This window comes from Pantherophis guttatus, chromosome 1 (assembly GCF_059756535.1).
Source record: "Pantherophis guttatus breed Tessera chromosome 1, ASM5975653v1, whole genome shotgun sequence".
In the NCBI taxonomy this organism is placed as follows: Eukaryota; Metazoa; Chordata; class Lepidosauria; order Squamata; family Colubridae; genus Pantherophis; species Pantherophis guttatus.
The window spans coordinates 154,894,780-154,908,655 of NC_142063.1; the positions used below are offsets into that span (position 1 = coordinate 154,894,780).

At 39.1% G+C, this 13,876-nt stretch overlaps 1 protein-coding gene across 1 annotated transcript in view; it reads right to left on the reverse strand.

Annotated features, from left to right (window-relative positions):
• Positions 1 to 4,183, reverse strand: part of CHRNA1 (cholinergic receptor nicotinic alpha 1 subunit) — a 30,468-nt gene extending 26,285 nt beyond the window's left edge. The window contains exons 1-2 of the mRNA XM_034427820.2: positions 3,691 to 4,183; positions 217 to 362 (exon numbers count right to left, since the gene is read on the reverse strand). Coding sequence (XP_034283711.1) covers positions 217 to 362; positions 3,691 to 3,760 — 216 coding nt within the window. The 5' untranslated portion in view covers positions 3,761 to 4,183. The remainder of the gene's footprint in view (positions 1 to 216; positions 363 to 3,690) is intronic.
• Between the last annotated feature and the right edge of the window lie 9,693 nt (positions 4,184 to 13,876).

Consider the following 13,876-nt stretch of genomic DNA (forward strand, 5'->3'; position numbering starts at 1 on the left):
AACGACATGTTAAGAGCTGTGGTGGCGCAGTGGTTAGAATGCAGTATTGCAGGCTAAATCTGCCCACTGAATGGTGTCCGATCCTGACAGGATCAAGATTGACTCAGCCTTCCATTCTTCTGAGGTTGGTAAAACGAGGACCCAGAGAGTGCCGTAAAAGCACCATGGAATGACATATAAGTCTAAGTGCTATTGCTATTAACACTTTCACCATACCACATTGATCAGCTGGATAAGTTGCAGTCCCACGATGACTTTCACAGCATGAGTATGATTGCTTACTGGACGCACAACTTTGTTGTAGTTCGCAAATAAATCTTTAACCAGGCGGGTTTCATGACTGGAACCATAGACTAGAATAGCTGCAAGACAATATAATAAAAAAAGCAACATTTGAAAAACAGTGAAAAAACATTGTGAAAGGCTGAGTGGATGCCAAGTGTTTGGAGCTGAGCTGGGTGTTTGGAGCCTGAGGGAGAAGCCAGAATGACTGCTCATGTCCTAGGCTTTCCAGGATGATCTCTGATTCTTTCCTGGGTTGCAGACATCACATTGGGGTGTAATCAGGGGTGCTGTTCAGCAGGTTCTGACAGGTTCTGGAGAACCGGTAGCGGAAATTTTAAGTAGTTCAGAGAACCGGTAAATACCACCTCTGGCTGGCCCCAGAGTAGGGTGGCATGGAGATTTTGCAATATCCTTTCCCCAGGAGTGAGGAGGGAATGGGGATTTAGCAGTATCTTTCCCCCAGGAATGGGGAGGGAATGGGGATTTTGCAATATCCTTCCCCCAGGAGTGGGGAGGGAATGGGGATTTTGCAATATCCTTCCCCCAGGAGTGGGGAGGGAATGAGGATTTTGCAATATCCTTCCCCCAGGAGTGGGGAGGGAATGGGGATTTAGCAGTATCTTTCCCCCAGGAGTGGGGAGGGAATGGGGATTTTGCAATATCCTTCCCCCAGGAGTGGGGAGGGAATGGGGATTTTGCAGTATCCTTCCCCTGCCACGCCCACCAAGCCACACCATGCCCACCAAGCCATGCCCACAGAACCGGTAGTAAAAAATTTTGAATTCCACCACTGGGTATAATCCTTCTATTGTTTAAATTTCCCAAGAATACTTTTGGATTGGATTGAGTTCTTTTGCAGAACTCAAAAACATTTGGAAAATCAAATCGATGTTGGCTTTTTTCATTGCAACACGCTTGCTTTCAATTTAGGTTTTTAAATTAAACTAATCTTTAAAAAAAACAAAAAACCTGAACCAATAAATGAAGTTGGAAGATGCTAAATGATTGACAAATGCTTGCATTCCAGGCCTATAGTGGAGTTTTAATCAGTGCTGATTTCTCCACTGTAGTCACATGAAAGAGTATTTATTCAGTCATTCGTTTACAAGGTTTAGAGGTCACCCAACTCTGAAATTACTTCAGGGCAGCTTATTCTAAAAATAGAAAAGAATAAAAGAATAACAATAGAAAGTAATTTCAGGCATTCAGACAAACACCCTCGAACACATAGCTACACATTGTAAGCATATCCAACTGGGCTTCACCAATACTTTACTACTCAAAGGGCTGAGGGAACAATCAAGTTTTTAAAGACTTCCGAAACATAATGAGATATCGTTCCAGACCATTTTCCAGACTTGGTAACCGCTGGTCTGGTAATAACTAGTCATTCGTCAACCAGCTGACTTCTATTTTTTAGTTGTCCCTTCCATCTCATAGATTTTGGCCATAGAAATATACCAGGTTCTGACAGCAGTTCCCAGCATATTTTGCTGACGAAGACATAGAGAATAGTGTTTCTCGTCTTCTCTTTGAAAAACCTGATTGAACTGGCTGTCATTCAATATCTGGGGAATCTGGGTTTTACCCTCCATCACAGGAGAACACCTAAAGAATTCTATAGGAACTGCCCTGGGATCTACCATTGGCGCCTCAAGGAGTTGCTTCTCTCAGTGTAAATAAATGCCTCATTCCTGTGGTTGGAACTGGGGAATTAAATGATGGTTAATTACACCCCAAATGCTAATCATCACTGAAGGAATGCCTTGGCCACCAGACTTCCTTTCAACCGGATTCTCTCCCAAGCAATTCGATATGGTTAAAATTGTGTCTAGAACGACTTCTACAATGAATAAAAATAAAAATAATTTTCTTATTTTGGTTGACATCTTTAAAGAAGAAAATGGTTATTATTAAAGTTCTTTGCAGTGAAGGTAACAAAGATCCACTGATAAAAGCCAGCTCCTCTTTCTTCTGTTGCTTACACTTTTGGTTCATGCAAATCCATGATTTGATATTTGGAGAGTCTCAGCATAAAGGAAGCCAAAATGACAGCAGCCATTAGAAGAGGAAACCTAGACTGTGTCATGAGTAAAACTGAGAGGGATTGCAAAAACAACATCTTATCAGATTATTAACCCCAAGGCTGCCCTCTCCACTTACACGGAGAATTTAAGATGAAGTCAAGAGAATAACTGACTGCAGAGGTATTTAGTTTTCAATGGATTGCATATGTGCAATTAAGAGAAAGCTTTAATATAGTTAAAAAGGTAATAGGCTATCTAAGATGGAATTCAAGGCTGAACTACTGCTTGTACATGTAAATTCTGTGCAATTTTCTGCAGAAATGATAAACATGTGATTGCGAATATGTATAAATGTTTGTTGAAATTTGAAATTGAAGAAGTTAAAAATGCATGATTAAATGGGCTAGGAACTTTGGTTATAATATACAGACGGATCAGTGGGAAGGAACGCTATAATTTAAGAGAGAATGACTATAACATGATGTAAAGTTGGTAAATGACAACTAGAAATAAAACGATTAGACGGATCCAGAGTAAATGGCTTGCAAATATCAAGCTATAGAGAAATTAAAGCTACAGCTGAAAGAAGTGCAGAACAAAGGTTTGGGGGAAAATCTGATCTTTAAGTAAGGCTGGTCCTCTGTTTAAGATATACCGGATTCAATTCCAGCCTCCAGCTCTTTGAAAAATCTCTTTAATAGATTGTGGATCTCTTCAACAGAAAAGGATTCCCTGCAAATTAGGTGGGGAGGGTAGTTTTGGTGTGAGGAACTTTCAGTGAAGCACAAAGAAAACTTTGACTGTCTGTCAATTAAAAAAAGAATACATCTAAAATTCCTATTGAAGAAATACTTTTATTAAAGTAAATGGGATGGAAGGTGTAAAACAATGTCCATGATGTCTTCAAAAGGCAAGCAAGTTTAGAATTCCAAGTTCTATTGTTGGTATTTTAATATCAGGTTGTTTCCAGGCAGAATGAATGGAATCCCTGTGGATCAGAAGTTAAAGGAGAGGGGCAGGTACAGTCAAAAGGAAAACAAAGAGGAAACAAAAATAGGTTTCTTCCCTCATATAACCTATTTGTAGCCCTCCAAGTCGGGGCGTAATTAAGGCCTATATAAGGCAGACAAAGACAAAATTCTCCTCTTTCCTTTTATCTATTATTTATCTATTGGGTATGAATCACTAAGATAACAACACAGTAAAGGGAAAATAAATGCTGACATGTGCTCTCGCTCTCTCATGCATATACATTCAAATACATAGACATGCAGACTTCCCTAGGAATGTTTTTTCTCTCTGTCTGCTCTTTCCATAGGAGCTGCTGTACCAATGAACAAGTTAGACTAAAATTATGCAACCGATTGAAATGATTTACCTGAAAGTAGAAAGATGAATAAACAGTAGGTGTCCATCACTTTTCTTCTTTGATATAAACACTTGGACATCCAATGTGTTCAAGATCCTGGTTGAAATCAAACTTTGTCTTTTTTTTTTTTTTTTAACAAGGGTGCTTGGAAATAGGACCACGGAGCTATTGTTTCACAACACCTGCTTATGCGGACGGGCAGCTGAAAGCCAGCATGCCAACTGGAAGGAGGTACAGTCTATTTTTAACAAGCCAACAGGAACAGTCTATTTTTGACAAGCTTAAACTCAGGACAATTTTTGTCTAAGTTGCACATCCCATGGGTGTGTGTATAATTTTTTTTTTAAAAAAAGCTGTCGATTGTTCCAATACTCCTAGTGCATTGGTCTTGCAGTAAATGACATTAATTTCACCAAACTTTCCTTTTCTAATGGCTTGTTAGCTGTTAGCCAGGTTCCTTTTGAACAGTTCCATGTAAACCTTTGGGCATATCCTAACCCTTGTCACATGGCTAAATTTGCCAGTCTAGCCATCTACTAAAACTCAACTTCTCCCAGACTCCTCCAACATTATGAAGAATGACTGATTGATCTGTTGATGCCTGTTGGAAGGGGCAGGAACATCGCTGAGGAACTGACCAATCTCTTTCTTTAGCTTGCCATGTATACTGGAAATAAAGATTTCCCCTAGCCAGTAGTGTCTAGTGACTCTAGGGGGCGGTGTTCATCTCTGTTTCTTAGCCAAGGGAGCCAGCATTGTCTGAAGGCATTTCCAGGGTCATGTGGCCAGCATGACATCACGCTGCAGCGCAGAGCGTGTGGTGAAACATGGAATGCTGTAGTTTCCCTCTGAAGTGGTACCTATTTATCTACTCACATTTGCATGCTTTCGAACTGCTAAGTGGACAGGAGTTGGAACAAGAACAGGAACTGTCTGTTGTGTGGTGCTCAGGTCTCGAACCTGGGTTGTCAAAGCTCACAAGCTCAGCTTCCTAACTGCTGAGCCATCGTGCCTGGAAATAAAGACCCCATTTAGTGACAACCCACAACAATGGCTAGATAGAGGTCAGCATCAGGCACTGCAAACCTCATGCCACTATAGTTTTCTTCTAGCTCAGGAACTGGTAAATTGTGGGTAAAGAGCCTGAAAGAAAATTTGGAATATATATGTTGAAAACCGTAAGAATCTTGTATGCACAAAGATGGAATGACATAGTAATCCCCACAATGGAAGAATGGGCAGTAAAAGCGTTGGCATTGGCCAGAGATGGCAAAACTCACTATTCTAATTAAAGAGAAGTTATCTAGTTTTGTATCCATTTGGAAACCACTTCTGGATTTTGAAAAACTGAAAAACGGAGGTTTTAATTTTATTTTCATAAAATTTTCATAAAATTAATTTCATTTAATTTTACTTAATGATAAGAATGATTTTGATGCTATAGAAATGGCTTGAAACATTTAGAAATAGGAAGCAAAAGGTTGAGGCTGTAACTTTTTTTTTTTTTTGTATTCCATTGCACTGAAAAATGTCAGAAGTTGACTTACTTTTTTTCTTTCTTCTGCATTCTTCTCTTTTCTTTTCTCAATTTTTTTTTATTTGTATTTCATCCTACAATAATGAAAGTTTTAAAAAACCCCACTGCACTCCAAAGATCAGTAGTGGGGGATTTTTCTCAGGCAGGCTTCCTCCAATTTCAAACTAATTTCTATTCAGGAATTTATTGTAGTGATCATGTTGATTTGAAGTTGACTTGTCCTATTTAACTCTGCATCCTCCAGAAGGGTATATATAACTGAAGGATCAAATATGCTAAGTAGGAAGCAAGAGTTTTTCCTTTCAATAAGAAAGGAACGGTTGAATGTAGAGAAAATAAGGAGACATTTCCTGACAGTTAGAACAATTAATTAATGGAACAACTTGCCTCCAGAAGTGGTGAATGCTGTAACACTGGAAGTTTTTAAGAAGAGGTTGGACAACCACTTGTCTGAAATGGTATAAGGTCTTCTGCTTGAATAAGGGATTGGATTAGAAGACCTCTAAGATCCCTTCCAACTCTGTTATTCTATTCTATTCCATTCCATTCAGAGGTGGGTTTCAGCAAGTTCTGACCAGTTCTGGAGAACCGGTAGTGGAAATTTTGAGTAGTTTGGAGAACCAGTAGTAAAAATTCTGACTGGCCCCACCCCCATCTATTCTTTGCCTCCCAAGTCCCAGCTGATTGGGAGGAAGTGGGGATTTTGCAGTAACCTTCCCCTGGATTGGGGATAGAATGGAGATTTATAGTATCCTTCCCCTGCCATGCCCACCAAGCCATGCCACGCCCATCAAGCCACAGCCACAGAACCGGAAGTAAAAAATTTTTGAAACCCACCGATTCCATTCCATTCCATTCCATTCCATTCCAGTTCTGTTCTGTTCTGTTCTGTTCTGTTCTATTCTGTTCTTTTCTATTCTAAATTCTAAAATAGATGACTGATACAAATCTATTCTATTCTATTCTATTCTATTCTATTCTATTCTATTCTATTCTATTCTATTCTATTCTATTCTATTCTATTCTATTCTATTCTACAGGAGAGAAAAGAAAAGTTGTAAAGAGATTTCAGGCAGAGAAGAAGGAAGCAATGCTACCTATTGGAAGATCCAGTGCAATGAGTTGCCCGCCAAATCTGGTGGGTTACTAGTTAATAGAGACTGTAATTGGATCTCCCCAAATGTGTTTGTGACCACTTTGAAGAGTTGCTTGTGACAGTTGATCTGCATTGCAAGAATACCTCTAGGATAAGATCCTTCCTGTTTCACAGCGTAAGAAAGAGCACTGGCAGCAGTCAAGGTAAAACCACTAGCAGTATTGGAAGAATGTGTTTGGATGATGAACTCAAAGAAGGAATTTCAACCTCAGTTTCTCTATTTATAGGACTGACAGTGCGTCTATGAGTTCATTGGCACTCTTGGGCACCACATTAGAAACCCCAACTTCAGTGGACTGTGTGAAGCAGATCTATAGATAAGAGCTTGGGTGCTCAAATTAATTGAATAGGTAATTCCTGGTAATAAAAAAAAGGGGGGGGATCAGATTACTTAACACATTTGTTCTTAACTACATTATTGAAACGTCTTTGGCATATTCGCTTAGGTTAGTGAGAATCTGTTCACCTCATTATAAAATGAAGTTATGTTTCTTACTACCATCATAAGTGACCATTACATAAAGTTAATTCCAAGCAAACGAGACACAATTGCGGAAAGATTATATTTTAGCCACAAGAGGGAGCATTTGATCTGCAGATCCAAGAGCCGCAAAAAAACCCCTTTAGGGTCAGCTTTTCATTATTGATTTGGGCTCACTTTTTTAAAAAATTAACATCACAATAGATTTTTGTATAAAAATGCAACACTGCTTACCTATGCTCAAAACACCCTAAAACAGCAACCACGGCTGAAATTCTATCTCCCCTTCCTTCCTTCCTTCCTTCCTTCCTTCCTTCCTTCCTTCCTTCCTTCCTTCTCTTCCCCCTCCCTCTTTCCTTCTTTCCTTCCTTCCCCCTCCCTAACCTCCTTCCTTCCCTCCCTCCCTCTTTAGTTCCTTCCTTCCTTCCTTCCTTCCTTCCTTCCTTCCTTCCTTTCTTTCTTTCTTTCTTTCTTTCCTTCTTTCATTCCTTCCCTCCCTCCCTTCTTCTTTCTGAAAAAAGTAACCCTGTGTTCAGTTCTCTGGAGTGGACATGCACAGGACTGTCCTGCAAAAATCAGCTTTGTTAAGGTGGTGATAGAGGATGCCATTGCTTCATTTAATATTGCCAGTGGAGACAAACCAGGCTTGCTTATCCTGCGCACGCATGAGATACCCACAGCCTCCTTTGCCAGCTTCTTTTATTGTTGGCTAGGAATGACGCTAGAATGGTCAACCGCTCTGCCAGCATTCTTGGCACTGGAAAGAACTCCCTTAAATAGAATTGAAAGTGATTTAGAAAAATGCATTGCTGAAACTACGGTAGTGAACAGAAATGGAAAGCTATTAAGCTCAAGGAAGATTTTCTGGAGACAGGAGATGTCATTGAAGCAAAAAGCAAAAGCCTCAAGATGAGAAGCAACGTAGGGAATAGTTTCACTGGATTCAGATCAGCAGTGAGCCTTGTTTTTTTACACACTTCCAGTTAAACATTTGGGAGTCAGTCTATGGAAACAAAGAACCAAGTTCTTCCACTTCAGTTATTTGGGGTTATATGATCCATTTTTTTTAAAAAAAATTGATTTATATGCCGCTCTTCTCCGGAGACTCAGGGCGGCTTACAATGCGTTAAGCAATAGCCTTCATACTTTTGTATATTTTATACGAAGTCAGCTTATTGCCCCCACAAACTGGGTCCTCATTTAACCTACCTTAGAAAGGATGGAAGGCTGAGTCAACCTTGAGCCTGGTAAGATTCGAACCTGCAGAAATTGCAGTTTGTTAAGGAATAGATGTAGCCAATAGGTATACTGCTCTTTCTTTACAAAAATAGATAGATGGTTCCCTCCCTCTTTACTAAGGAAGTATCTGTCATCAAAAAGATTTCATTGCATTTTTGTAAACCCCTGATTCTCTCTGGAGAATTGGAAACTGAGTTGTCATTATTCAAGGGACCTGAGTGAATTTTTCCCTTTGCTTTACTGTTTCAAAGGTTCTTTATGAAGAATAACATTTTAAACATTGGCCGATTTTTCTGCAAGTCGAATGACTGTTAGAAGAGACCATGGAATGTATATTTTTGGTCTTGAGTTAAAAAAAAAAAAGAGAGAGAGAGGAAGGTTCAAATTGCCATTATATAGCTTGTACACTCAAAACATTTCGAGTTGTTTTCCATAGGAGCACTTGAATTGTTTTAAGCATTGTCCATTACAAAGGACATAGCGAATTCAGACTTTCTGTTCCAAACGCAAAGCATTTTTTTAAATTTTGGGCATAAAGTTTATAGGGGAGCATTACAATAATATATACAATATAAACATCAGGGTTACCCTGCTTATTTAGCCTTGAGTTTCACCAGTTTCATGGAGAATAGGTAAACAAGTGGAGAATTATAAGCATAGTTTGTGATCCTTTTTAAATGAAGACAGATTCATAACATGTTTGTGTTATTTACTATGGCCTTTGAGTAGGGGGTCACATTCATAAGTAATGTTGCTTCTTTTAAAAGATCCTGGTATTTGACTCACAGGAAACATCTCTCGTTTCTTCAGCCAACTGGATAGGGTTCATATTTCAGAAAGCATGTAATGACCAGTTTACTTGAATTAATAGTCCTCTTTAACATTTGCTGTTGTCAATCAGTACTGCTCCTTTATAAGAGTTCTATGCAAACAAAAGAAAATACTTTTTCAATTCTGATTTGTCTAAATATTCTTGATGGAAAAGAAGACAAGAAACAGCATTCTCCAAGCTATCGTAATTCCTGTGATGCTGTATTTTTACTCTTTATTCCTGAGAGCGTATTACTTCATAATTCTTTTCTGGTTATAACTTTTTACAAAGTATTAAGTCCTAGATTGTTTTAGGTTAATCTTAAACCCAAAAAAAAAAAAATGTATTGAGTACCTGCTTTGTCTAAAAGCTATTACATAACCACTGGTTGAAAATATGCATCTTTTCAAAAGGCCCAAAGGATCAGTAATGAACTTCTATACCTTTTTCTTCCATTCACATATATGAGGGCTTGCAGAAAAGTTCAAGATCTGACTCTTGACTAAAGGAAGCTTAGCAGCACATGTTTAATGTGAGAGATGGCAGCTGAAATCGAATACATCAGATCTGAAACAGGAACTGTCCATTTTTATCAAGCCATAGTTTCTCTGACTTCCTCTCAGTGTTAGGTTGGTCTAAGTTACATGCTCCGTATTTATTGCCGTGCCAGCATTCATGTTATGAAGTTACATAGAGTAATGGCTACTTCTGCTTGAAATGGATAGGTGCCACTGATTCCAATCATCTGCATAAAAATGCTGAACATATTTGAGTCTGGAATCCATCACCTGTTTATGGGTTTATGTGAAGTGCAAGTTCATCTCTGAACAGAATGGGAATGATCAAATGACCTATAAAAATAGTTCTGGTTTTGTGTGTGTTGAGTTTTTAAAATTCTGTCAGAGGAGGTTAAGAGCTACCCTGGTCTTCCATTCATTCATCAGTTCTGCGGCTCCATGCATTTGGAATTCCCGCAAAAATATCTTATATTCAATGATCAGGAGGAAAATTCCAAACCATTCAGAGATGTATCAAGGTCATCTCCATATACCACCATTGTCACTCCTCAAGTCCTCAAAAGCATTTTGTTAAGATTTAGTTACAATAATACAATGCTATTTCATACTTATGCTTCTCTTTCTCCAAAAAACCTTCTAACCAGTATAGCTTTATCCCAGCTTGTCATCATAAGGCCCTTGTAGGGTAGGTGTTAGGAAGCCCATAAACTAACTCAATGGGCTTCATGACTGTATAGAAACTTGAGCTCAGCTCTTTTATCTTAAAGGCACTTCTAGACAACCAGCTTTTCAAAACTTCTGAATCTAGTTTAAACCCCTTATGAGATTAATTGAATTTGTTTTTAGTATATTTAGAGTATTTGTATAGACAGTGGTGGGATTCAAATAATTTAACAACCAATTCCCTGCCCTAATGACCGCCTGGGTGGGCGTGGCCATGGTGGGCATGGTGGGCATGGCCAGGGGTATGTCTCGGCCTCTTGAATTACTTCATTCCCAGCTTAGTCCAAATTAATTGCAAACCAAGTCTTTCAGAATAAGTCCTTCGGGCTTATCACAAACCTTTATCTTCTTTGGCACCCTGCCAAAGGCCTCTCTTGGCAAAGCCCCACAAAGTTCAGAAGCAAGAGACGCCAACCGGAAACAGATTTAGCAATGTTGCTTTCCTACAAATAGCCCAAGAGCCTTGTGGCAATTGTTAAGCAAGCACAGTGATCTTTGAGCAAATGTGATGGTCATTAAGTGAATCCATTTCTCCTAATGGGTGTTGTTGTTTTGTTTTCCAGAAACCTGAAATAATGCTGGAAAGTGGCAAAAAAATCACCACCACATAACTCAGGGATGCTACAAATGGCTGCAATTGTGGGCTGGTTGCTAAGTGTCCAAAATGCGATTACGGGACTATGGGGAGGGGTGCCTTTGTCAGAACTTTAAAAAGGGATCCCAAGTAGTTCAGAGTACATGTGTCCTAACTTCTAACAGCTACCAAGTTACTAGTCATTAAGTGAGGACTACCTATGAAAGACAGCCTTTGAGTTCCAAACATATGTAGTAGAAAAAACCAATCTGAAATATACTAAAATAATTCAGTTAATATTGTAGACTTTACAGGGATTGTTAAAAGAGGCTGTAATTACACATAATTATCAACCTAATTTTCCCTCCATTTTAATGAAGATTCAATCTAATTGGTGCATTCTAATTACTTAATAATAATGAGTATTTAGTCTGTTTTTAAAATGCTTTCTTCTCCTTGAAAATCTCTTTTCAGATTCAGCTCCCTGATAACGTCCTATAAATTAACCTGGAAATGGTCCAATCTAAAAAAAAGAAGCACATTTTAAAGTGAGGGATTAACTCCTTACCGGTCTGAGACTCAAAAGGCCAGCTCTCATTTTTAAGATGTACCTGATGATGAGAGGGATTGTCTACAGACATTCTTTTTTTTGGAGACAGCACTACTGTGGCCCCCTTCCCCCCCACCCAACATCCATTTGTTTGCTTTTCAATGCCCAGTTTACAATGTGGCATATAAAGAATGGTGCACTTGTGGGGGAGATTGCAGGCTGAATAGTCTCCTGTTGTATATCTCCGAGGGCAGGACTCTAAGTGCAGGGGTGAAATCCAGAGGTTCTGACAGGTTTTGGAGAACCAGTGGCAGAAATTTTGAGTAGTTCGGAGAACCGGCAAATACCACCTCTGGCTGCCCCAGAGTGGGGTGGGAATGGAGATTTTGCAGTATCCTTTCCCTGGAGTGGGGTGGAAAGGGAGATTTTGCAGTATCCTTTCCCTGGAGTGGGGTGGAAAGGGAGATTTTGCAGTATCCTTCCCCTGCCACGCCCACCAAGCCACACCACACCACACCCACCAAGCCACGCCCACAGAACCGGTAGTAAAAAAAATTAATTTCACCAGTGTCTAAGTGGTATATATTTTTTCTTACTACAGCTTTGTTTCTCCCTCCCTGAATTAAAGGCGTATGCAATTGTAGAATTTTAAAAGGTATTCTGGATCTCCCAAATTAAGATGGATTCTGTAGTCTTTGGAGCAGTTTAATAGGATGAGCATGGACTTAAATACCAAATGCAAACCACAACCAATTTTAAGCCATTCATTAAACTAGACTGAAAAGACAACAACTAAGATATTATGGCACAAAATATTGCAGCAAATACGCTTTGACCTGTAAGTTACATTAACTGTGAACATTTGTTTGTATACATTAGCTCCTATTACAGTAGTTATTTAGTATTACGATCGGAAGTGCAGTTAGCTTCGGTGATCGTATTTATCGTTTCTTCAAATTGCTCTAATTGCTCTACACTGATTTGCCCCCCCAAAAATAAAAAAAAATAAAATGAAAGGATTCACTTGTAGCTTTATAATTATTCTAAGATCCACCGTGTTTCCTTCATTCCCTTCTATTACACAAGTTTTCCAGATATGTTTAACTTTTGAAAGCTGCAATTTCTTTGCTTATTGCAGCAAAACATAAGACTTAAAACCACAAATTGCTAGCTTCATTGGTAGACATTTTTTTTCTGACGTAAAAGCTATACCCAGATTTTTTTAAAGAAGAAATTCAGAATCTTTTTACCATCCTACAAAAGCTAGCGTAGCAATTTGAAGGAATCAAGCCTTTATAATTTAATCAATTGCAAAACTTAGTACCCCTTTTTCATAATCAAACTGCCTCTCCACAGTTGTTTCTACCTGTCCCACTGACTAGTCTAACACAAAAGGGGCATACTCTGAGTCCCCTCAATTAAAGAATATTGTCTAAGGCAGGGGTCTCCAACCTTGGCAACTTTAAGACTTGTGGACTTCAATTCCCAGAAGTTTTGCTGGCTGAGGAATTCTGGGAGTTGAAGTCCACAAGTCATAAAGTTGCTAAGGTTGGAGACCCCTGGTCTAAGGAAACTTTGGAAATGTGCCTTTTCTTTTGCAGTGCCTACAATAACATCTCTCCTGAGATTAGAACTGGCTTTCCCCAAAGCATTAAAGACTTGGGTATACTAAGTTTGGAGCCTGGGAACTGGAAGGTTTAATGACCCTTGGAGGGGATTCTGTTGATTGGTTTGCCTGAGTTAATCCTCAGTAACCACTGTAGCTTTTTGAGATGATAGATAGATAGATGATAGATAGATAGATAGATAGATAGATAGATAGATAGATAGATAAGAAAGTTAGCATCCACCCCTCTCCTCGAAGAATGAAATATTTTAGGAAATATTAAAAAGTCAGAATATTATATTTCCCTTGATGAGAAATGGAGAAACATGAGGGTTTTTTTGAGGCAAGAAGCAGACTCACTATTAAGCTCCAATCCTCCTCAATAGCCCACAGCAGATGTCAGCACTTAAGAGATAAAGAGATGGCTAGCTCTATTCATAAGCAAATACCCTCACCCAAGATCCAACAAAAGTAGGATTAACCCTCAACCATAATAGGAATTGCCCGACATCCTTTCAGAAAACAAGCTCCTTCATTGCATCATCTCAGTTGCACCACACCCTCCAGGCTTCAACCAAACGAAACTGTGTTTCGGCCAAAATATTTAATAATTTTAAGGGATTTTTAATATTTGTATTATCTGTATTTTATCTTGGCTGTTCACTGCCCTGAGTCCTTCGGGAGTAGGGCAGTATAGAAATTTGATTAATAAATAAATAAATAAATAAACTCAGATAACCTATGAAGTTAGCTATGACCCCTACAACAGCCAATAGAATACATGTTCTTGCACAGGAACAGGAAGCTCAAAGGCAAGGCCCAAGAGAGTGTATAAATAACCCTCTGTCTCCACTCCATGTGGTCAACTGCACCAGGACCATGTGCTTGGTGGTTCTGTTCACCATTAAACCCTCTTTCCAATCAGCCTCCAAGTTTCCAGTGTCTTTATCCTGGCTTGGAACTGAACCAGATGGGTATTTCTTCCAATGATAGATAGATA